Raw genomic sequence first — 22942 nt, forward strand, 5'->3', positions numbered from 1 at the left:
TGCTTCGATTAGATTGGTTGATTGGCATCGAGAATTAATGAACTTAATTCTTTTGCTGGCCTTATTCAATTTATATGCAAAAAGAATTAAATTGTTTTTAAAGGAGAATTATATATTTCGTGCTTTTCACGCTCCTTGTTTTTCTCTGCTCGAGAAACTTTAAAGGTATTCGAGGTAAACAAAACATTCAGTATTTACCATCGAAATTTCGGAAAGAAAAGAAACTCTATTTTCATTACCGCGAATTAATAAAATTTTTTTTATCACCGTGAGAGAGAGAGAGAGAGAGAGAGAGAGAGAGAATAAATATTTCTCACGTAAATTCAAGAAAGTCACGAAGATGGATTTTTATCCGGGATTTTTTATTAGAGATAATTTCGCTCTAAACCTTTTCATATGTACTCGAATTTCTGAAGAGAGACGAATAAGCCGTGCGAAAGTAAATTCGACGCATCGCAATTAGAGCCGAGAGGGCTGCGAAATGGGGGTGGTAGTCCAAGAAGGGAGTTGTTTAACGCGGTATCAAGCGGTCGCCGTTAAGCCGCGGTTTGCGCCGCCTAACAGGATCGTTAAAATGACAGTAATGTTGCCAGCGAGAGTCGAAGCGGGACGGACGGACGGACGGAGTTATACGTCAAAATTAACGACCGCCCGCCACTACCGTCGTCCCGATTCTCCGCTGCGCACTCTATCCCTCCGACGGAGTTGTTAATTATCGACACTTCCGCATACGCTTTCTCCTCTCTCTCTCTCTCTCTCTCTCTCTCTCTCTCTCTCTCAACTTCCGCGAGATTTAGGTCCCGCTTCCAACTTGATTAGGAGCTCGCGCTCGAACTTTTGATTCTCTTTAAAGGAATGATAAAAAGGCATTTTAATTTCCTTAATCGCATTGATTTATAACAAATTTATTTTTTTTTTTTTTTATCAGGGCAATAACGTATAATTGAATTTTTTAAAAAACGTATAATATACGTTATTTAAAAAAAAAAAGGATAATTAATCAGTTTAAAAAAGCTTTATTGCGCCAGTGTAAAGATAACTTCTCTCACAAAAAGATAAGCGCGCGCATTTAATCCTGGTAACTCTGGTATTATTATCGGATTATCCGGGAGTAATTTCAACAAAACCGATTCCGTTTGCGGAGGAGCAGCGCGGCGCGTGTCGCGTTTAATCGCATATTTATTCACGAACGCTCTTGGCGAGATATCACTCTTTCTCTCTCTCTCTCTCTCTCTCTCTCTCTCTCTCTCTCTCTCTCTCTCTGCGAAATTTTTCTAATGCTAATTGCGTAGCGGCTTTAACGACGATAAAAAGCGAGCGAAACGTTTGGACAAACGGTCATATCCTCTCGTCGGAAGAAATGTCGCACCGACAAAAGAGATGGTTGTTTTTTTTATCCGAATCTCCTAGAATGTTGCTTTAAATTAGCGAAAAATATAATTGCAAATTACTATAATTAAAAAATGCGTACAAGATACGATAAAATTTGTCGCGTATTATTGCGGGTAATATTCTTTTAGCAAAAGATTTTACGGAGTGTCTTTCAGGAAAAACATGGAAAACCTGGAATCCAGGAAATTTTTTTGTACCTGTAGATTTCAGGGAATTTTCATAGAATTTTATTGGGACTCGTGGAATTTAAAAAAAAAATTCTCTAATCATTTTGCTCTATAATGTATAAGCAGTAGACTAAAATAAATTATAGATATATCTATTTTTGTTAATATCTTAATAAAATATAAAATATGCAGTACATTTTCTTTAATTTTTAGTAATAAAAAATGTTATACGAGTTAAAAATTTTTATTTTAACAAAAGCTGCCCCCTCCCCCCTTTTTTCCCCAAATAAATCTAGCACTTAAAAAACGCGTACAATAAAAAAAAAACTTAATTTAGGAAATTGCATTTAAAAAAATTTTTTAAATATTTTCTTTACTTAGAATTTTGAATAAAAATAGAATTTTTTCGAGTAGACATCCTTGTTGTATTATTTACGATATTTGTCAGTATATTGTCAATTTTAATGATCATAATTTTTTTTTATTAAAAATAATATTTATATTTTTTTCAAATTTTTACTCATGAGTAAAAAGTAATTAAGGCATTGCGTAAACAAATGGTCTCACGTACTTAGATAATATTAATCAAATTAGTATTATTTTTGTATCAAGTTTGTACATTATTATGTCGGTAACAGAATTTTATTTGTTGCGATTAATACAATAATCTGAAAAGTCGGCATCGATCGAAACAACTTGCAGCTTGGTTACCCGACGGTTACCTAATTAATACGCGGATCTAATTACCTAATGATAAACTTAACAGATAAACGTCAACATCAAGCAGCAAACATACAAATATTGATCATTGATTATAAACTTGCGGTCGCACATTGATCTATTTCTCGCGGTACGAGATACAGCGAGGCAATCAAATTCTCCCTTGCAATTACATGATGCAGATTTCAAAAACCGACATTCAATAACGTATAATATCATATACTGAATAATAAACTTTTATTTATATTTTTTCCAATATATATTCATATATATTTTTTATAACATTGGAGATGGATGATAATTTTTTGCACGACTTAAGATTAATAATTTTAGAGGTCTTTCAACAGGGATATAACTTAAGAAAGAATGTATTATAATTTTAAAATAGAAAGGTTTCTCTTATGATATAAATAAATAAATAAACAATAAAGAATTAATAATAAATAAATAATAAGGAATTCAAAAGATATGATACATTTTTTAATAAGATTTTATTGTATATAGATTTTTGGCGTTTGACATCTTAAATTTGACTAATCTTTCTATAAATTTATTTTCTAGATTAAATGTTAGAGAAAAGATACCAAGATAGATTTTCTAAACCAGCTCTCTATTTCTCGGTGATTAAACACGCTGCACTTTTTATCAGATAACTGATATGAACTTGGTCTGCTTACTTAGTTTACTTATCAGAAGCACATAGCTTATTGGTAGCCCGTTTATATACTGAGTCGACTTGCATCGAGTTCGCAAAGCTTTCTTTTTTCTCTGATTTTTTGACGAATTACAATAAATTTAAATAAGAATAAGTGTCTATTATAATATTATCTTAATTTGTTTAATTTCTATTTTTGTATTTATTGCTTCTAGAGGAAAGTTATATTAGATATTTTATAAAACGATACACTTTATGTGTGTTCAATATATTGATATAATCTAATATTTTTTTTGAAATGTCAATTTCTGTATCAGTTTAAAGAAATAAATATTTTATTGATTGATTTTATCGCATATTTTTTTGTATCTTGAAAAAAGTATCGCATAAAAATTTTGCTTTTAAAGATAAAAATAAATATTCTTATTAAAAATGTATATCGATTTTTGATAATCAATTTCTCAATTTTTACCTTCTTGTAAAAAGAGTATTGTTATTTGTTTAAAAAAACAATTATGCAATAAAAAGAGATTATAATATTATTAAAACTGCCGTACAGTATAAAAAGCAATCTCTAATATAAATATCTGTTGAAAAATATAAATTTTTATTATATAAATATCTTATTATATAACATCTTTTATTATTTGAATATTATATAAATATTTGTTGGAAAATATAAATTTTTATTTAAAATATTTAATTAAGGGATAAAATGAAGAAATAAAATAGTATACATATATCGCTTTGGGTACATCCCCCTCCTCCCTCATCCGTTCCGCCCCAAGTAACACATCAGTCTCACAATTCGAAACGATCGAGACTGCGTGCAAGGTGCATCAGAAGTGAGTACTCTTCGCTAAGCTGCGTGCATTGATCCGTTTGTCTCTTGATGCTTTCAGTGAGTGGGGGGAGGACGGGGACCGGCGGTGCGCCCCTTTACGGGCGCCTGGTGGCCGAGGAGCCCATGCCCTCCGCGGTATGCGGTGGTGCCGGTGCGGCGGGTGGCGGGGCTGCCGGCGGGGTCCCGCAGGAGACCCCCTCGGACATTCACGCCATGCAGGCCAGGATACCCCACAGGTTTCGCGATCCAGCGACGGCGCCCCTCAGGAAACTCAGCGTCGACCTCATCAAGACCTACAAACACATCAACGAGGTAAGGCCGCCCCTTCCGCTTTATGCTCCGTTCATCTTGTCCGTAAATCTTAATATAGATCTTCTCCCGATTTCAAGGATGTTTTTTTTTTGGCGTACGATAGCAGCAAAAGACTGTGAAAATTAAAAAAGAAAAAAATATTTTTTACGTTTATATTGTTTGAGAAATCAAATAAATAAATCCGGATTATAAAAAGAATCAAAGTATCACGAAATAATTTGGTTTTTAAAGTCTTTGTAAAAGAAAATAGTTGTAATTAATATTCTTTTTAATTTATGACAAAAATTTTTGATCGTGAATACGCTTTAAAATTAATTGTAAGAAACAAAAAAAAAAAACGAATAAGAAAGAAAGAGAAATAATATTTTTCTACAATTTTTAATAAATAATTGTTACAATACAAATTTTTTATAGAATTAATATTAACGTTAAATTTAAATAATTTTTAAATCGTTAAGAAAATTGTACTCAGGTTTTGCATACATATTTAGAAGAAATAGATAAAAATAAATAAATAAATATTTAGAAGAGTCTACGAAATTTTTACTTTTGTCAATTTTGACATATGACACATACGTCCATTCTTCATAATAAAATAGTAAATTTATATTGTTGTTTTTTCTCAAATATTTTAACTTAAATTTTACTAATGTACACATATCAAGAGGAATTAGAATTTTCTTATTTTATATTTGAATTATGTGTAATTATTATACTATACTTGTCGTCGCGTCAAGAATTTTGCGTCAACACTACAATTTTTGCGAAAAAATTATTCGAAATAGCAAGGAAAAAAAGAGAGACAAAGACATCCGAGCTTATATTACATCATGTCCCTTTTATTATTTTATTTTTTATTCGACTGTCAAAATACATATGACTGTAAAGTTTTCGGGGTTAAAAGCGATTCTCGCCCGAGCGGATTCCGAATTCTTATATCGACCAGGCACGAAGATTAAGATATCCGAAAATAAAATTACATGTTACCGCGTGCATTGTTTGTTCGGTTACTCCCACGCTTTGCGATGTGATAGATGCGCGTGTCTGTATCTGATTTATGAGAAGATAATCTATCGAAACTTATCGTGGGCCGATTGCAAAATTAGGGGGAAAGCTTAGGATGTTATGATAATGAGAGGATATACAGAGCAGACGATTAAAAATGCCTACAAATTTCTCATTTAGGGCTAATAAATTGAAATCTTAATTTGGATAATATAATTAATATTAATTTATTATGTAAATGTTATAAAAATAATTATTTTGATCTTTCCTCGATATTGAAACTCACGTTACTTCTATCGATAAATAATAGTATATAAAAAAGATATAAAAGCAATTTCTTGCAAACAATTTCTTGTAAACAATTTATTTTGGTTGTATTTATATATCTCATATTTAGGCAGGCTCGTTATAAAATATTTTGTTTACAAAAAATCCGCAATTTATTTATATAATCATTCTTCAAATGTTCTTAAATAATTCGCAAATTCATTTCGGATCACATTTTCCCCAAAAAAATAATTTATTAATCTACTCGCGTGTAAAAATCTTTTATGTAAACTCTTATAAATCTATATAAATATCTTTCTTCTTTCTACCATGTGCTCTTCATTAAGGATCTTAAGACTTTTATCTTTTCAATAAATTAATCGATAATTATCGAACCTATAAATAATATTGCAGTAAAAATCAAAAGTTAAGCTATTGTTTTCAAACAAATCAAGTAGCGAAGATCGTAAAATGCAGATTGTTTATTCTCCGTTTATTATTAGACAATTATTAGACAATTATTAGACAATCAGCGTGCGATCGTAAGCGACAATTATCTGGTCGTGTAGGAAAAAAGTGAATGGATCGCGCGAAATCGCGATAGCCTGGGAGTTTCCGTCCCTCGCCGACTGTCACAGCTGATTGGACAATTACGACATCACGGATGACGTCAACGATAATGTAAATGTATCTGTCGGAAATGTATGGGACAAAAGGTGGGATCGCGAGTCGGCGGAAAGTCGGCGGCGCCCACGCGCCGAGAGAAACGAAATATGTATGTATATAGTTCAGGAGGATGCTTCTTGGAGCGTCCCATCGCGAGCGTGTAATGTGGGAGGAACATGGAGCTTATTTGTGCGCCTTATATGAAAAGCCGTTAGGCTCTTACCGCATCGCCCAGATCGCGTTTCGCGTTCTTTATTTTTTAACATGAATCACTAGTGATGGGTGTTTAATTTTTTTTTTTTTTTTGTTCAGTTTTTAGGTAAATTCTAAAGTAAAGGATTTTTATTTTTATAAGTATCTGTGAATTTACACGATAATAATTTTTAATCAAACACGGTCATTCATAAATTATTTTTCATGATGGAAAATTTATTAAATATTAAATATTTTTTTACATAAAAGTAAGAAATTTTTTCACATAATAATTTTTTACTTATATGTATAAATTAAAAAAAAAAACAATAATGTTGATCTAGTCTAGAATTTTAAATCATTCAAGTCTTTAAGGTGTTTTTGATTTAGAATAGATTTAGAAATAACTCGAATTTTCCTTTATATATTTCTAATGATATGATGTTTTGTGACTTAAATTCATTGTTAATCATTAGTGATGGGTGTTCGAAATTTTTTTTTTATTTTCAAATTTTTAGACAATCTCTAAAGGATTTTTATTTTTATAAATATCTTAAATTTATACAATAATTATTTTTAATCAAACCCAATCATTCATAAAATATTTTTTACGATGGAAAATTCATTAAATATTTAATTTATTTTTTTTTGCATAAAAATAAGAAATTTTTTTGAACAATTATATATTAATATGTAGTAAAAAACATTTATTTATTTATTTTCATTCAAATGCTTCAAGTTTTTTTTTTTTTTATTTCAAATAATATTCCAAATAATTCAAATTTTACTTTATATATTTCTAATGATACGATATTTTATGTATCTTGAATTCATCGCTGATTATCAAACAACAATTTTAATAAATTTAATTTATATAAAATTTATAAAAATTTTATAAATTAGAATTTAAAAATTATAAATTAGGAAAATTTTAAGAATTTTTAGAAAGAAAATTTTATAAATTAGGAATTTAAAATTTATAAATTAGGAAATTTATAAAATGGAAGCTGTGGCTTTATCAAGGAAACAACGTCGGTGCGCTATCAATCGTCAAATGGTACCCGGCGAGGCGCCGCGATTCTATTTATCCATAACGATCGATCGAGCGCAATCGAAGAGCAATAAGCTCGAGGGGGGGGAGAGGGGGAGGGGGAGGGGGCTTTCCTATATTTATGGCGATACGTAATTATACGAATGCCCGGAGAGCCCGCATTGTCCTCGTGACTGTGATATGCGCCTTTCGCGTTGTCAATTCCTTGAATTCTTTACGGCTTTAAAAATCATTCGTCCATGCAATTTGATATGGCGTGATATGGACAAATGGATCGATCGAGTAGAAAGAGGCATTTTCCGAGATTACTAAAAGTGTTTCGAAAATACGAGCGGTAAGTATAACAGAAGCTCGTTGTGCTTTATCTCATTGCGGCGGTTTTTAGTAATTTTGAAAAATGGTACCCCCGCGATTCTTCCAGATTATTCTATTGTATTGATGAAGGATGCATATCTCTAAAGCGAAATATGCCGTATGAGGTCCATTTTATTTTTAAAAATTTTATATTTTAAAAATTATTTATTTTAGCGACTATATTTCAAGTTGGGAGAGAACTGTATAAAAATAAAGCTTACATTAACTCGATATATGTAGGCATATATTTGTGCCTGAAAAAAGCTTGAAACATGTCACTTTCAATCGTACAATATACAGGATGTTCCAGATTAATAAAAACTAAAAATTTTATGATCTTATATAAAAAATTAAATTTGGAACAAAATAAACATGGGTCCGGAAGTGCTTTGTTAAAAAGTTATAGCTAATAAATTCTCTGTAAGTAATTAGTTATGATCAAAATTTAATAAGAATATTTTTATGTTTGCATTTACAATGTTTACGGGACCTTTGAAATATAATTTCCTCAAGTTTCTGCATTTTTCGTTGTTTTTTATTTTCTTTTCAATGTCTTCGTCAGAATTAAATGACATTGATGTAATTTAGCTTGTTATTTAATTACCCATCACATTTATCTCGTTACGTTTTTCAAATGAGTGAAGGGTTTTGAAGTTATTTTCAAGGATCATGATTTTTCAAAATTTATTAGCTATAATTTTTCAATCCATCGTTCTCGAAATTACATTCATCGGAACTTTTTTGTTCCAAATTCAATTTTCCATAAAACCCCGAAATTCACCTGATCTAGAACACCCTATATATTTACTAATTAATAAGAAATAATTAACAATAACTAGCGCGCGTCGCGTCTCGAGAGTTCATTTCTCATTTCTCGATTGATCGGTCGATTCAATGGGTCGAGAATTCTGTCGAAAACTCGACTCAAAGCAAAGAGATTCGCGCTTAGTAACCCAAGTGGTCGACCGAAGCCATTAACATATCCAAAGTGGTAACTGGCCGAAGCGGTAAAAAGGCCGGGGGGAGGGGGGAGAGAGAGAGAGAGAGAGAGAGAGAGAGAAGAAAGAAGAAGAAAGGAGAAGACGAGAGGAAGTGCGCGCGCGAGTGGGGGCGGGTAGGGGAGGGGGGGGGAGAGAGCCGGGGCCTGCGGAGTACGCGGAGGCTGTAGCTCGTTGAAGTGCATTCCAGTGGTATGAGGTCCATCGACGTCGGAATCCTGCATATCCACGGATGCAGGTCGACTAGCTATGCGCTTAGGTGCCAACCGTGCCGGCGCTCCGTACTCCCATAGGGTCCATAGCGGTGCGGTCTCCTCTCGAGCCGCGTCTCGCCGTCGCACCGATTATTCGCGGAATCGTAAGTTCCCGGGAAGGAGCGGCGTCTCAGGCCGGATATTACCTCCGGAGGGAAATCCCGAGCCTTATCTCGTCGCGGTCGCGCGCTTATCGTCGCGCGCGCTCTCTCTCTCCCTCCCCCCCCCCTTCCACGATTTATCGTTAATGCCTTAAAATCCACGTTTGTAAGGAATCCTCGAGTGATATTTCTTCTATGTATTTATATACATAGGTATGAAACTTTTGTTTCAATTTGTCTCATTGCAAATTGAAAAAAGAAAAAAAAAGAAAGAAAGAAAAAAAAAAACGACTGGAATTGATTGGTATCTTGCGTTAATTTTGCGTTAAACTGCGATAATGGAGGAGGGGGTTGCGTTGCGTCGTGAACCTGTTGCATGTTTCAACGTTGTAATTTTTATAACGACGCCGAGGTGTACGATGTGTGCGGTGATAATGGATTTAGGCTAACATTACAGATTCCAATCTATACATTGAACGCGAAATAATAAAGGGGTTACTTGCTAGACGCGGGATTTGTCGATAAAACGCAACGATTCACGCGCCCCTAACATTATATTTCAGATCGCTGAATATTTCATACGATTCTATTTTCAGCAACGCCACGGTAATATCGCGAAAAATATTTACGATCGCTGTGCATTACCGCGACATTTAACGTTAAATACGGAATGCATCATTAGGCATTTTTCCTCGCAACACATAATAAGTATAATTAAATTGGAGAACAATTTCTGTTCTCTTGGAAATGAAAATCAGGATTCTCTCAATATTTTACTTACTTAGTTGACACCGGATATAAAAATAATAGTGATTTTTTCTTACTTTTTCAAGCCATTTCATTTACAGATTTTTTGACCAAAAAAATCTTTTTTTTTTTACAAAAAATTTGATTATGGATGCCTTTTTTCGCTATTTAAATTTATTTTCTGAATATTTTTATAAATAAAAAATGTGAGATATCAAAATCTTGTATCGAGACAAGCCAAATCGAAATTTTTTTGAACGTTATATATATGGTGTCTCAGAATTACAATTTTGCCAATAAATCCGTGTATCTAAATGAGTGGTTTTGGCACTAGAAAGATCAAAGATTTAGGGCAAAAAAAATCTCTGAAAAAAATTATCTTTTAAAATTTTATTAATGTAATTAAATAAAAGTGTTTTTACCATAAAACTTTTGTATAAAACATTTTCTGATATCTCGAATAATTTTCGAGATATGTCGAGAAAAGCAAAAAACCGCTCTATATATGAGGGGGGTGATTTCATCCCTTAGAATTGTTTTTGGGCCGGAGATTTCTAAATTCATTTATTTACTCTCCCCACATGCGTAACAAGGTTTCTGTGTTCTTTATAACCGCTTGAAATTTGTCCGTCTAATTCTGAGACACCCTGTATATTTTTCCCCAAAGTCAAAATTATCCCTTGTGATCGACAACGTGCGCAATATTGTGCGACACGTGGCGCTCAACGTGGAACAATTCTCGAGTCCGAAAGCCAATAAAATCAATTCGCGCGTCGGAAAACAATGGACAAGGGCGCGAAATATTTAATATATATACGAGAGAAACGCCGTCCGGGTCTCTCCCTCTCTCTCTCTCTCTCTCCCCCCGTACGGCGTAGCCGCGCCCCGACACTTTGTTTCGGCGAGTTTCGCGAGATCGAAGCGGCGGCCGCGAAGTGGTACTCGTATGTTAAGAGACAGACGCGAAAAAGGATGAGCAAAAGACGCGGCAAGGAAAATAATCCGAGAGAGTTCACTTTTCTCTCTCTCTCTCTCTCTCTCTCTCTCTCTCTCTTCGCCAGGTCTTCGGAATCAGCCGATATCTTTGAGCGAAGGGCACGGGGGGTGCGCCGCCATTCCCTAAAAGTTCATGCTCTTTCTTCAGAATCTGTAATATCGTCTCTCCTTGGAAAAGTCAGCGAGGGAAAATTCTCGCGAGCCACTTTTGCGAGATGATATTTCCAGTCCGTGCTATCGATCGCGCGCTAATTTCGGCGTGTTATCGTCGTTGAATCGTATTACGACTTCGGCAATTACACACATCGGCCAAGTTATTGTGACATGCCATTTATTCTGAAAAAGAGAGAGACGTAAGATCAGCGAAACGGGCAATGTTGCCCGAATCAATGTATAAATCTCGTGTTGATGTTATAATTCATTAAGTCACGAGAAGAATTATTTTTTTTTTTTTAATATCGTGTAAGTAGTTAATTTTATTTTTAAGGAATTTATCACGTTATAATGGTTTTTCCATTTGATATTATTTGATATAATTAGCATTCCATTGTTTTGGATTTTTGCGCGTTTAATATTTTGATTATATTATTAATTAATCCTTGAAGCGAGAGCTTTTAATACATAATAACTCACATTTTATTATCGAATCATGCATATTGAAAGATTATCTCGCAGGAGAATGCATAGAGTTTTCTCATTAAAATCCTATTAAAATTAACATAACGTGGAGAGCGATTATCGTGTAAGTTTGCGATTTCCGGTTCGCCGTAGGAATAAGTCTGAATTATACTCGCAATATTTTGGATTTTACTTAGTCGAGTCTTAGTATGGAATCAGGCAGCAGCTCCGGTTAAATTTAAATTCAAACGGTTAAATTTGAAATTAAATCGGTTGCAGCCTGACCTGAAGGTCGAGGGTCGAAAGTGCAACCACCCCGAGTTCTTTCGCGACTTCTTTCTCGTCCTGCGATGACGAACTCACGTCGAGTGTGCATCTGTAATTGTTACACACGAGGAAGATTACTTGTAAGCTTCTAATTTTAATTTTTAAAATTTTTTATAATTTTTATAATTTTTATAATTTTTTATAATTTTGTAAAGTATCTAAATTTAAATAATTCGAAATAAAAATTTAAGCAGATAAAATTCAGAAAATTTAAATTTAAATAATTTTAAATAAAAATTAAGCAAACAAAATTCGCAGAATTTAAATTTAAATAATTTAAAATAAAAATTTAAAGAAATAAAATTCACAAAATTTAAATTTAAATAATTCGAAATTAAAATTCAAGCAAATGGAATTCACAAAATTTAAATTTTAATAATTCGAAATAAAAATTCCAGCAAACAAACTTCACAAAATTTAAATTTTAATAATTCGAAATAAAAAGTTAAGTAAATAAAATTCACAAAATTTAAATCTAAAAAATTCTAGAAAGTAATATAAAAAAATTTTTTTTTTAATCAAACTCTTCTGAACTGTCTTTTGAAGAGAGAAATATACATATCCTTCATTTGTGAGAGAGATGTTTTTTTTTTTTTTGCCGAGAAGAAAATTGATCAGTAACGCTTGAATGCTCGTCCATCGATATTTTTCACCTTACGTCGTGAAAAAATCATCGCGCGACACGCGAGGATTTTACGGCGAGACCTTAGGTCGCGCGCGTTAAGTTGAGGAAAGCAACGAGGAATCGAATCTCATCGCTCGAAGCGCTCGTCACAAGTCAGAATAGCTTCGCGAATAATTAAAGACGACCCAGATGCCATCCGCTCATTCCGCGTATACGTACGTAAGGAGCCGTGGTACACTGGAGATGCCACCTGAGTGGAAACATTTCGGAATTCAAGGTAGTTGCGCTGACGAGAAAACCTCGCCAATGATGATTGTTAATTCCAATTAAAGGATTTTACTAATAAATTTTTATCTAATAAATGAACTAGGCATTTTTTAACTATTTTACAGAGAAGGAGGATAGTTTTGTCATTCGGACATACTCTTTTTTTTTGCGCGTCCTGTAGTTAAGGATGTGTCATGTGTCAAAACATTGACAAGAGAATGAAAATTTCGTAGACTGTTCTATTTTTTTTTTGAATATCTGTGCAAAAACCTGAGCACAATTCTCTTAACAGTTTAAAAAATATTTCACTTTAAAGTTAATATTGATTTTTATGGAACATCGTGTATTGTAGATTATTGACAAATTTGACAAGGAAAATACATTATCGATGAAATAAAAATTTTCACATATATTTAGAATGAAATAAAAATTTTCACATATATTTAGAAAACTCTAATAAATATTTATGCAAAACTTGATTTAGATGTATCTACTCGTTTATTTATTAAAAATTGTAAAGAAATATTCTCTCTCTCTCTCTCTCTCTCTCTCTCTCTGCAAATTATTTGTTTCTTTTTTGTTTTTTGCAATTGATTTTAGGAGATATTAACGATAAAAAATTGTTGTCAAATTAAAAAAAAATATTAATTACAATTATTTTCTTTTACAAAAGTCATAAAATATTATATTATTTTATATACTTTAATTCTTTTTATAATCCGGATTTATTTATATGATTTTTCAAATAATATGAATGTAATAAATTTAATAAATGTTTTTTAAATTTTGACAGTTCTTACTATTATTATACAGTCGAAACATCCTTAAAAATACACACATTAGAAAACAATTCAGACTTTTGTTCATTGCGCCGTAATGTAATATAACGTAATGTTATGTTATTTTATGCGATGATGTTGCGAGAACAGGGTTGGCGGAAACCATCTTGAGGCACTTTCTTAACTTCTCTGCGAAATCCTTGGCGATGTTTTAGCCTGTTTCGCGCGTGCGCGCCACAATGCGGGAGAGAAATATTCAAGGACGAAGGAAGAGAGACGCAGGAGTGGAGTTGAGGCTGCGCGAGATTAACAGAGAAGCCTCCGCGAATTAACGGTCGCGGCTTTTTCCACCCTTTTCCAGCGGTCGTAACTAATAGCCGCTTCTCCCTGTCGGGTGTTTTCGCAAAAAAATCGACCACGGTATAAGACGGAGTTCTTTCTCGATTCTTTTAATAACAAATAATAGAAAAGGCTAATTCAAAATTTTAACTTTTGATAGAAATTTTATTATTGATCTGTTCAACTATTATACGTCCTCTCTATTTTGAATAATTTGATCAATCATCAATTTGATAAAAAGTTTTCAAATGATATATCCATCTTTTAAAATCGCTAGTTAGATTAGTTTTCACGGGGATAAATGGTCCGCATTTAAAAGAAACAGGTTTCTTTTCAATCATTTTTATCTATTTTATTTTAGGCCACTTGGATGATATACGAGTAATCAAAACGAAAATCTATCGCTCTTGCAAAATATAATATTTTATATACAGTTCAAAATTTGTGTTAAATTTAACAGATATCACATGTCCCAAAAGATCTACACAAATTTTAATTTATTTTTAAGGATATGTTAAATGGTGACACTAATACTAATTAATATTTTAACATAAAATAAATTCAAATCTCAAAGGAGTTTGAATTAAGTTTAAAATCAACATTTTTAATGATAAAATTAACTTGAAAAAATGTTATCGATAATTATAGTCATTGTTAATCCTATTGCAGAATAAAATCAAGATTTTTCTGTAAATTTTGACAGATAAATCCTGTCACTAATAATTCGGAAAATCTTTAGTGTGCAAAATTAAAAATAGGCATATTGTTAATTATTTTAATACTTTTTTTTCAAATGTTTTAATAATATAATATTTGAGTTTAATTAATGCAACAGCAATATGTTAAAATAACATATGAATGTGTTAAATATTTAGTACAAAAATTTTAACCGGCATATTTTTTTTAACGAGAAAACAAAATTTTCTTACTGTACATAGTTTAGCATAATGCGAGTGGTTAAAATCATATATAAAGGAATATAACTAAGTATATGGCACAATAGCGGACTTAAATAGAGCGAAAAGAGAATAAAAAATTTTTGAAATTTCTCCAGTAGTCGCGGTTGAGCGATCACTCATTTAAGAAGAGCAACGCAGTTCGCTTATCTGTCTTAATTCATTAAATATAATTCCCTCTTCTACCGCAGATAATCTTCAATAACATTGTATCGAAATTTCAATATGTATATTTCTATCTATCGATTCATATATTTTATCATTTTAACGTATTTCGCCACATTTTTTATGCAATATTCATATAAAAAAATATGGTAAATTCATAAAAAAAATCCACAAAAAAAAATTTTTTGTATATTCAATTCTTATTATTTATTACGGTATAAAAATGGAGATGTGATAATTATTTTAAACTCTATTTGTCTATTTTTAAAAGCTTCCCATATTTTTTTATATGAATATTATATATATATATATATATATATAAAACATAAATGATACAATAATTTTTGTATATTCAATTTTATTTTAAACTCTATTTGTCTATTTTAAAAGCTTCCCATATTTTTTATATGAATATTATATATATATATATATATATATATATATATATATATATACGTACACTAATCATTGTGATAAAAAATTAATAAAAGGAGAGAAATGTTGAAAGCAATTTTTCAAAGAATAGGCAAGTACAAACGAGAAGTTTGTCATAAATTAGGAAAAATATTAATTACAACTACTTTCTTTTCTTACAACTATTTCTTTGTTAAAAACCATATTATTTTGTGATACTTTAATCTTTTTTATAATCCGGATTTATTTATTTGATTTTTTAAACAGTGTAAAAAATATTTTTTTATTTTAATTTTGACAGTTCTTTGCTATTATTGTATGATCAAAACATCCTTAAAGTGAAACAAGAGAAAATGACAAGAAGAGTGAGAGAGAAAGAGAGAGAAATGAAGAGAGGGATAGAGTGACAAGCGAGAAGTGACGGAAACCCGTGTGCACGTGAAATTCGATGTAAATGGGTTAAAATAGAATCTCACTCTAATGTCCGTCTCTCGATGAGCTTGATGTGCAGCTAAGCGTTACATTTTATGCGTGACTTCGGCGAGGATCGGGAGAAAAGAGCGAGCTACCGCTTCTTTCCGAGTGAGAGAGGACAGGGGGAAGGAGAAGGATGGTGAGATGGTCTCGCGTCTGTCTCCTTGTTTTGTGTCGCCCGTCCGTGAAAGTCCGCCCTGATTTTACTCGAGCTCTCAAATTCGCGACGGCGGCATCGTTCGCACAAAGGGATAACGATAATCGCCGACCGTTTGAGGGTTCCACCTTCTCTCGGCCCGACTCTCGGCCTTGTCGTCCTTGAAACTTCGATCTTTAGTCCTCGGAACCGTTCTCCAACGAAATCGATGATCGAAAAACGAAGGAGGGTCGGTGGAACTTTCCGAGGATTCTTCCGTAGTACCGAACTTTGCGCAAGAAGATAGCACGAGATAGCACGATCGTTTCTCTTAATATTTGATGTTTGAAGTTTGATCCTCATGTGCCTATCTAACGATTGTCTAACACACGAGCTTGTCTCTCTCGCAGAGAGAGAGAGAGAGGAGAGATTCGTACTGGGTAGAATCAGTATTAATTGTGAAGCACGCTGTAAAACTTGCATTTTAATTGCATCTAATGTCTATCTGTTTGCAATTTTTACATTTTAAATCCTGTTACACATATTATAATTTTAGAAAATTTATAAAAATTAAAAATAAAAAAATTTTTTTAATTAAAAATCAAAAAAATTAAAAAATCATAAAAAATTAAAAATTACAGGTCAAATATATATAAAATCACTTATTCGTATCTTTTCCGTAAGAAAAGATAAATCTATGTGTCTGAGGGCGCTCTATCCGTCTTATCAGTATTGCTCATAAAATCTCTACATCGTCTAATTTCGAAATCACTCGAAATATAGAGAACTGTCAAAGAGAGGAGAGATTCGTGCTGGGTAGTATCAGTATTGAATTATATTAATTGTGAAGCACGCTGTAAAACTTGCATTTTAATTGCATTTAATGTCTATCTATTTGCAATTTTTACATTTTAAATCCTTTTATACATATTATAATTTTAGAGAATTTATAAAAATTAAAAATCACACGTCAAATATATATATATAAAATTACTTATATCTTTTCCGTAAGAAAAGATAAATCTACGTGTCCCAACATCAGAGGGAGTTTTATCCGTCTTATCAATATTGCTCATAAAATCTCTACATCTACGTCTAATTTCGAAATCACTTGAAAAATCGAGAGCTGTCAGATATATCGAAACGTCGGGCGGATAACTCGAAATCCAAGTATCGAGGGAACAAAAGCGAGTAAAGACCACTCGAGATCGTGTGCGATTTTCATTTCTTTTTACGCGGCGCGGCGAATACAAGTCTACTGGCCGCCGTCACTAATTAGAGGCGATAGTCGATTTTTTTTTTTCGTTGATGCGCCGCGGGGTCAGTGGCGCGCACGTTGCCCCGCGGGATAAATCATACAGCTGGGCGCGGAGGGGATGGAGGGAGAGAGAGAGAGAGAGAGAGGAAGCAGGACACGAGAGAAGAGGGGCTCTAATTTATCACGCCCGCGCTTTGATAAATTAATGCTCGTCCGTGCGATTTTCGAAATCCACTCTCGGAAGCAAGAAGGGCGCGAATCGCGCCTCCCTCTCCCGAAACGCCAATTATCTATAACTTTTCTAAGCCCGTTCCGATCGACGTCGATAATTTCGTTCTCGAAGCGGATTTGTGTCGCCTCCCCCGCCTCTAGTCTGTCCTCTCTTTCCCTTCGTCCGTTTCTCTCTCTCTCTATCTCTTTCTCTCGCTCGCTCTCTCCTCTCGGTCGTCTGTGCCGAAACTTTCCGTTGACCGTTGCTCGAGCTCGGTGACTCAGAAACGATGTCGCAGGTACGAGCTAATGCTTCTCTGCACCCCGCGCTGATCTCCAAGCCGAGAATATATTCTCGATTCATTCAAGAAACGTTTTTGAACTGGCAGAATACGCTGCTGATTTTGAAAGAGACTTTTCAAAATGTTAGAGTAGATTTTTATTGCAATGTTTTTTCTTTTTCTTTTTTCAGACATACATTTTATTTAAAAAAATTATTTTAATTATAAAGTGATAATTATGAAGTGACTGAAATGTCAACTGTCGATAGAGGACAATTACAGTATTGATCGAATAAAAGATTCTCGAGAAATCAGAAAAACCTTTATCGCAGACTCGATTTTATCTGGGATTTTCTTTTTGTTTTAAGAGTGAATAAAATTGTGCTAAGAATATTAATTTTTTCTTTGAAATATCGTATGTAAGTTGACATTTCGATTCAATGCTAAAAAAAAAATTGGAGAAAATATTGATACATTAACGATGATAAAAATTTTAATATACCTAATCATTAAATGATTATTTGTTTAATTATTTTTTAACTTTTCGCAATTAAAAAAAAAAAAAAATGTCCGTTAACAGATTCTCATTTTTCCGCTCTTGTATTTGTCGATCGTTGCATGTAATGTATCGCGTGCGACATTGACCAGACTGACTTCTATGACTGTCTGTTTCTCGAAGCGAGAGAAGGAAGAAGTGGCATATAGAGACGTTCCGAAAGGTCGCGAAACGGCCGCCGCCGCCGCCGGCTTTCTCGCTCGTTTCGTCTGTCACTTCATTCATGACTCGGCTCGGCTGGTAGTCCTGATCACGTTTCTTCTGTCTCTACCTCGCTCCTCCTCATCGGTTTCTTATTTCCTCAGGGTCGGAGCGATGTACGAAGTCGCCAGGCGATCGTTCCGGATGTCGTCCCGTTAACCCTTTCATGGAATTGGAAAAATATCTTATAGTGATTTCTCTGTCTTTGATATGCATATATATATTAATCTACAAAATGCTCCAAGCTTGAAAATGAACTTTAGTATATGCTTATGATACTAATGACATTGTTGCAATAATGAAAATTGACTGAGTTTATATAGATAAAATCTGGAATCTGAAAATTTAGAAAATTATGAGAAAAATATATTTCTTATTGTCAATTTATTTTAAACGTAGCGAAAACAATTAAATATATTCGCGAAGAATGAAAGCATTTCTTCGAGCTTCATTAAAAAAATCATTATCTTGGAAGGAGATCATTGTTTATTACAATTTTTTAATTGTTTAAATTACATTTTAGTAAATAAATTTCTTTTAAATAGAAATTTCTATATTTTAATGTTGTATGTGTCATATGTCAAAATTTCATCAAAATTGATAAAAATTTGAAAATTTCGTAGAATTGTATTTAATTATATTTAATTTATAGTCTAGTCTACTATTTCTTCTGTGCAAAATCTGAGCATAATTTTCTTAACGGCTTGGAAATTATTTAAATCTAAAATTAGTATTGATTTTTATAGAAAAGCATGTATTGTAACACTTATTGACAAATTTGACAAGAAAGAAACATTGCCAACGAAATAAAAATTTTCATATATTAAGAAAAGTGTAATAAACATATAGTTTTTGTTATAAATTAGGAAAAAATATTAATTACTATTTAAATTATTAATTATTTATTAATTACTATTAATTAACTATTTTCTTTTACGAAGACGTAAAAATATATATTATTTAGCGATATTTTAATTATTTTATAACCCGGATTTATTTATTTAATTTTTTAAACAAAATGTAAACATAAAAAATGTTTCTTTTTTAAATTTTTACAATTTTTGCTACTATTGTGCCAAAATATTTTTAAAACGATTGGCCTCATGATTGAATAAAAACTTAATTCTTCTAGAGAGATATTTTTTAGAAAATATGTAAGAGGCTCTAAATTAGTAAAGAAATCTGAATTTTAGTGATCAATGCATGAAGAAAAGAATCGCTTTTCTTATCGTTATCGCGTATTTTCATTGAAATACATATAAAGGTATCCAGATATTTTGAATCGGATCTCTTTTTTCAGGTCTACCTAACCATCCTTCCACGATCACCTTCTATTTCACCTTTTTCTTCCTCCTTTTCTTTTATTGTTCTTCCTCCCTTTCCTCTCGTTCTTCTTTCTCTTTGCATTCCCGAGTCCTGTACGACCTTCGTTTCAATGAGGTAGATATTCATAACGGCTTCGTAGTCGCCCAATGACGTAGCGTTCCTTCGTCTTCTTTCTCTTTCTTGACAACATCCTCCTTCAACAGGCTGTAAAAAAATATATGCTATCATTCTGCAATGTTGATTCGCGCTACGAGTGTCCGTAGATGGTCCACCTTTGCGAAAATACCAAAGAAAGATGAATACGTATAACAGTTTGATTTAGAATCCGAGGCAATTTTTAATTACAAATTTGATTAAACATTTTAATCGCGTGTAATAACATTGTTACGAATAATGTCAAAAGGAACGCAATGTCATGGACAGATTCCTTATGGAATTTATCTTTAGCAGCGAACGTTGATAAGAGATCTGATATGTGTATTGACACATTACGCAATATATGTTATATAAAATATATAAATTTCACTACTGTATTCTAAGAATTATATCAGATTGTCCCAAGAGTTGTTGGAGCTTCTTGAAGTATTAATTGGTTGCGCTGGAAATTGAGTGCATGCGAGATACTTTTCCGATTATTAAATATGTCATCGTCGATTAATTTTCTCCACTTATTAATTTTTGTTCGCGATATATTTGCCGGGAACTGATAGAACTTAAATTTCCTTCTATACATCATGACAAAAAATAATATTTATAGACCTATATATTTAATATTCTCTTTTTTTTTTTTCACAATTGAAACATTTTTGTTAAATTTGACAGATGTCACATGTTCCAAACGGTCTACATAAATTTTTGTGTTATTTTAACATAATATGAATATGTTAAATAATGACACTAATATTATGTTAATATTTTAATACAAAATAAATGCAAAATAATTTGAAATAAATTTTGTATAAAATCAACATATTTTTAATGATAAAATTAATTTGGAAAAATGTTATTAACAGTCTAATCACTGTCACTCTTGTAGGATATAAAATCAAATTTTTTTTTCTGTAATGTTTAACAGATAAGTCCTGTTATTTATAACACACAGAACATATCTATTGTATAAAATTAAAAATAGATGCATATTGTGTTATTTTTATATAACAATATATTAAATTAACACATGAATGTGTTAAATACTTAACACAAAAATTTCAACCGACATATTTTTTAGCAAGAAAACAAATTTTCCAACTGTGTTCTCTTGCTTTCTTTTTTTTTTTTAATCTTTAAATGAAAACGGCGAGCGCCACAAGCCGCGTGTCAACAACGCGCGGTAAATAGCGTTTAGGCATTTTTAGGGGCCAGTTTTATTAATGCAATGTGGACAAAATTGCGATAAAGCAGGGCGGAAAAGCGGCGCGTGCGGAATGTGAAGCTAACTGTCGTGCGTGACGTCGTCCGCGTCGGAATTTATGTCGACTCGTCATCACCCAGTCAGCTGACGATGTGATCGCGTTTATACGCTCTCCTCCGTCAAAGTCCTACCATCTATGTACATACGTGCCTTTTTAACATGTATGGCATGAACGAACGGCTGTATTGCCGAACGGCGATTTATAAATAACTCGTCGAGATTTTCCCCCCCTTTTTGCGAACGAGAATTGCGGGCGCGAAAGCGGGAAAGTTTCGAGAAAATTTCCGTTTTCCGTTCGGAAAGAGATTATGACAAGTGTCTGTCCCCCATTAAACGCGCTGTCCGCTTACTAAGGTGTGTCTCAATAGTAGAAATATGACGCTGATGTCTAATAATATACCCTAATGCGTGTGTAATTCCGAAGTTTTTTTTTTATATATATATTTTTTTTTATATATTATTTTATTTTTCTAAAATAATTTTTATCGAGAATTTTATTGTTTTTAAAGTGAGAAGTTGGAAAGAAATATTTTTTTCTTACAATTATAGGTCTAAAGATATTTTTAATTTTGTTCAAAATTCTAAATCTTTTGATTAAAATACTTAGATCTTATTTTCATTTCTTCACATATGAATACTTAATTCAAACTCAGTTCGCAGCGTTCATGTTTCGAGTATAAATTTCGTTGAGAAAATAAAAGGACACCAAAGGATTATTCGTGTGCCATTAATATACGTCGCAATTAACTTCTCCCAAGGGAAAATCCCTGCGAGATAATTTAATCCGACTTCGTATTTTTCACGACATTTTGTTTCAACGAACTCTTTAAGATCTCGCGATGTGAAAATCTACTGAATGAGATTCGTTTGCAAAATATAAACGCACTTTGGGCACCAAGTGCCAATCCTTGAAGCTGACCGTTTGTTCGCAGAAAGAATTTCAGGAAACCACTATTGTTCCTTCAGAGATCGACTTGGAAAGGCTTGTATGACTCTTTCGATTTTAATTCTTACGGTACCCTCGATCTAATCCACTCTCGACAAATCAAACCCGTTGGTCGAGAATGGCGTACGCATGAGGATGACAGCGATCGTCCGCACTTATGCTGATGTTTCTTCCCACAGGAAGAGTTGAAGCACGTGTATAGAGCTCTCTGCTTGCGTGTCGATTCTTATAGCAGATTTCGTAATTCAGAATCGATTTCCTCTTAACGACAGTACCCCTCTTCCTCTTTTTCTCTCGTCGAGCGTTCATCAGGGGTCCCGGGCTGCTTTCGGTGGAGAAAATGAACGTACCGCGTATGGGGCCGGTCTCGTGCACTCGCGCATAGCAACAGAAACGAGGGAAGAGAGAGAGAGCGCGACCAAGGATGACGCGAGACAGGAAAAGAGACAGGAAGGCAGAAACTAGAAGTGCCAATCGTATAAAGCTCATTTTCTCTCCGTTCTTTAATTTTATTATAAATCGTCGATTTATGATACATATTTTTCAATATGTATTTTGTTCTCATTATCTTATACAATGTGGAAAGAATTTGCAAGAAAGTACACTAATTAAATATATATATATATTAATCTATAAGAATTATCAGTTAATCTAATTATTAAATGTATATTTAAATAAAGTTTTTTTTTTTTATTAAAAAAAGGGAAAATGTGATGGTGTCCTTACACTTCGTTCATTTTTGTGTGTCTGTTCTTTTATATTATTATTTTTATACAAGATATTATATATATTTATACATATTATTTATGAAATATGGTTTTTTAAAAAATACATATTTATGTAAAATTATTTTTGCGAGCTTTCACTGATGTCTGTATGCAAGTCATTAAAAAATTATACATATTCGAGCGGATTAACGGGTACTTTTATTA

The 22942-nt window shown here is 32.7% G+C and overlaps 1 protein-coding gene across 2 annotated transcripts in view; it reads left to right on the top strand.

Moving 5' to 3' along the window:
• Positions 1–22942, top strand: part of LOC126857734 (serine/threonine-protein kinase minibrain) — an 85084-nt gene that overhangs the window by 47231 nt on the left and 14911 nt on the right. For both annotated transcript variants that reach the window (XM_050607447.1, XM_050607448.1), the window contains exon 3: positions 3837–4090. In XM_050607447.1, coding sequence (XP_050463404.1) covers positions 3837–4090 — 254 coding nt within the window. The remainder of the gene's footprint in view (positions 1–3836; positions 4091–22942) is intronic.

Source organism: Cataglyphis hispanica, chromosome 22 (assembly GCF_021464435.1).
Source record: "Cataglyphis hispanica isolate Lineage 1 chromosome 22, ULB_Chis1_1.0, whole genome shotgun sequence".
NCBI classification, from domain to species: Eukaryota; Metazoa; Arthropoda; class Insecta; order Hymenoptera; family Formicidae; genus Cataglyphis; species Cataglyphis hispanica.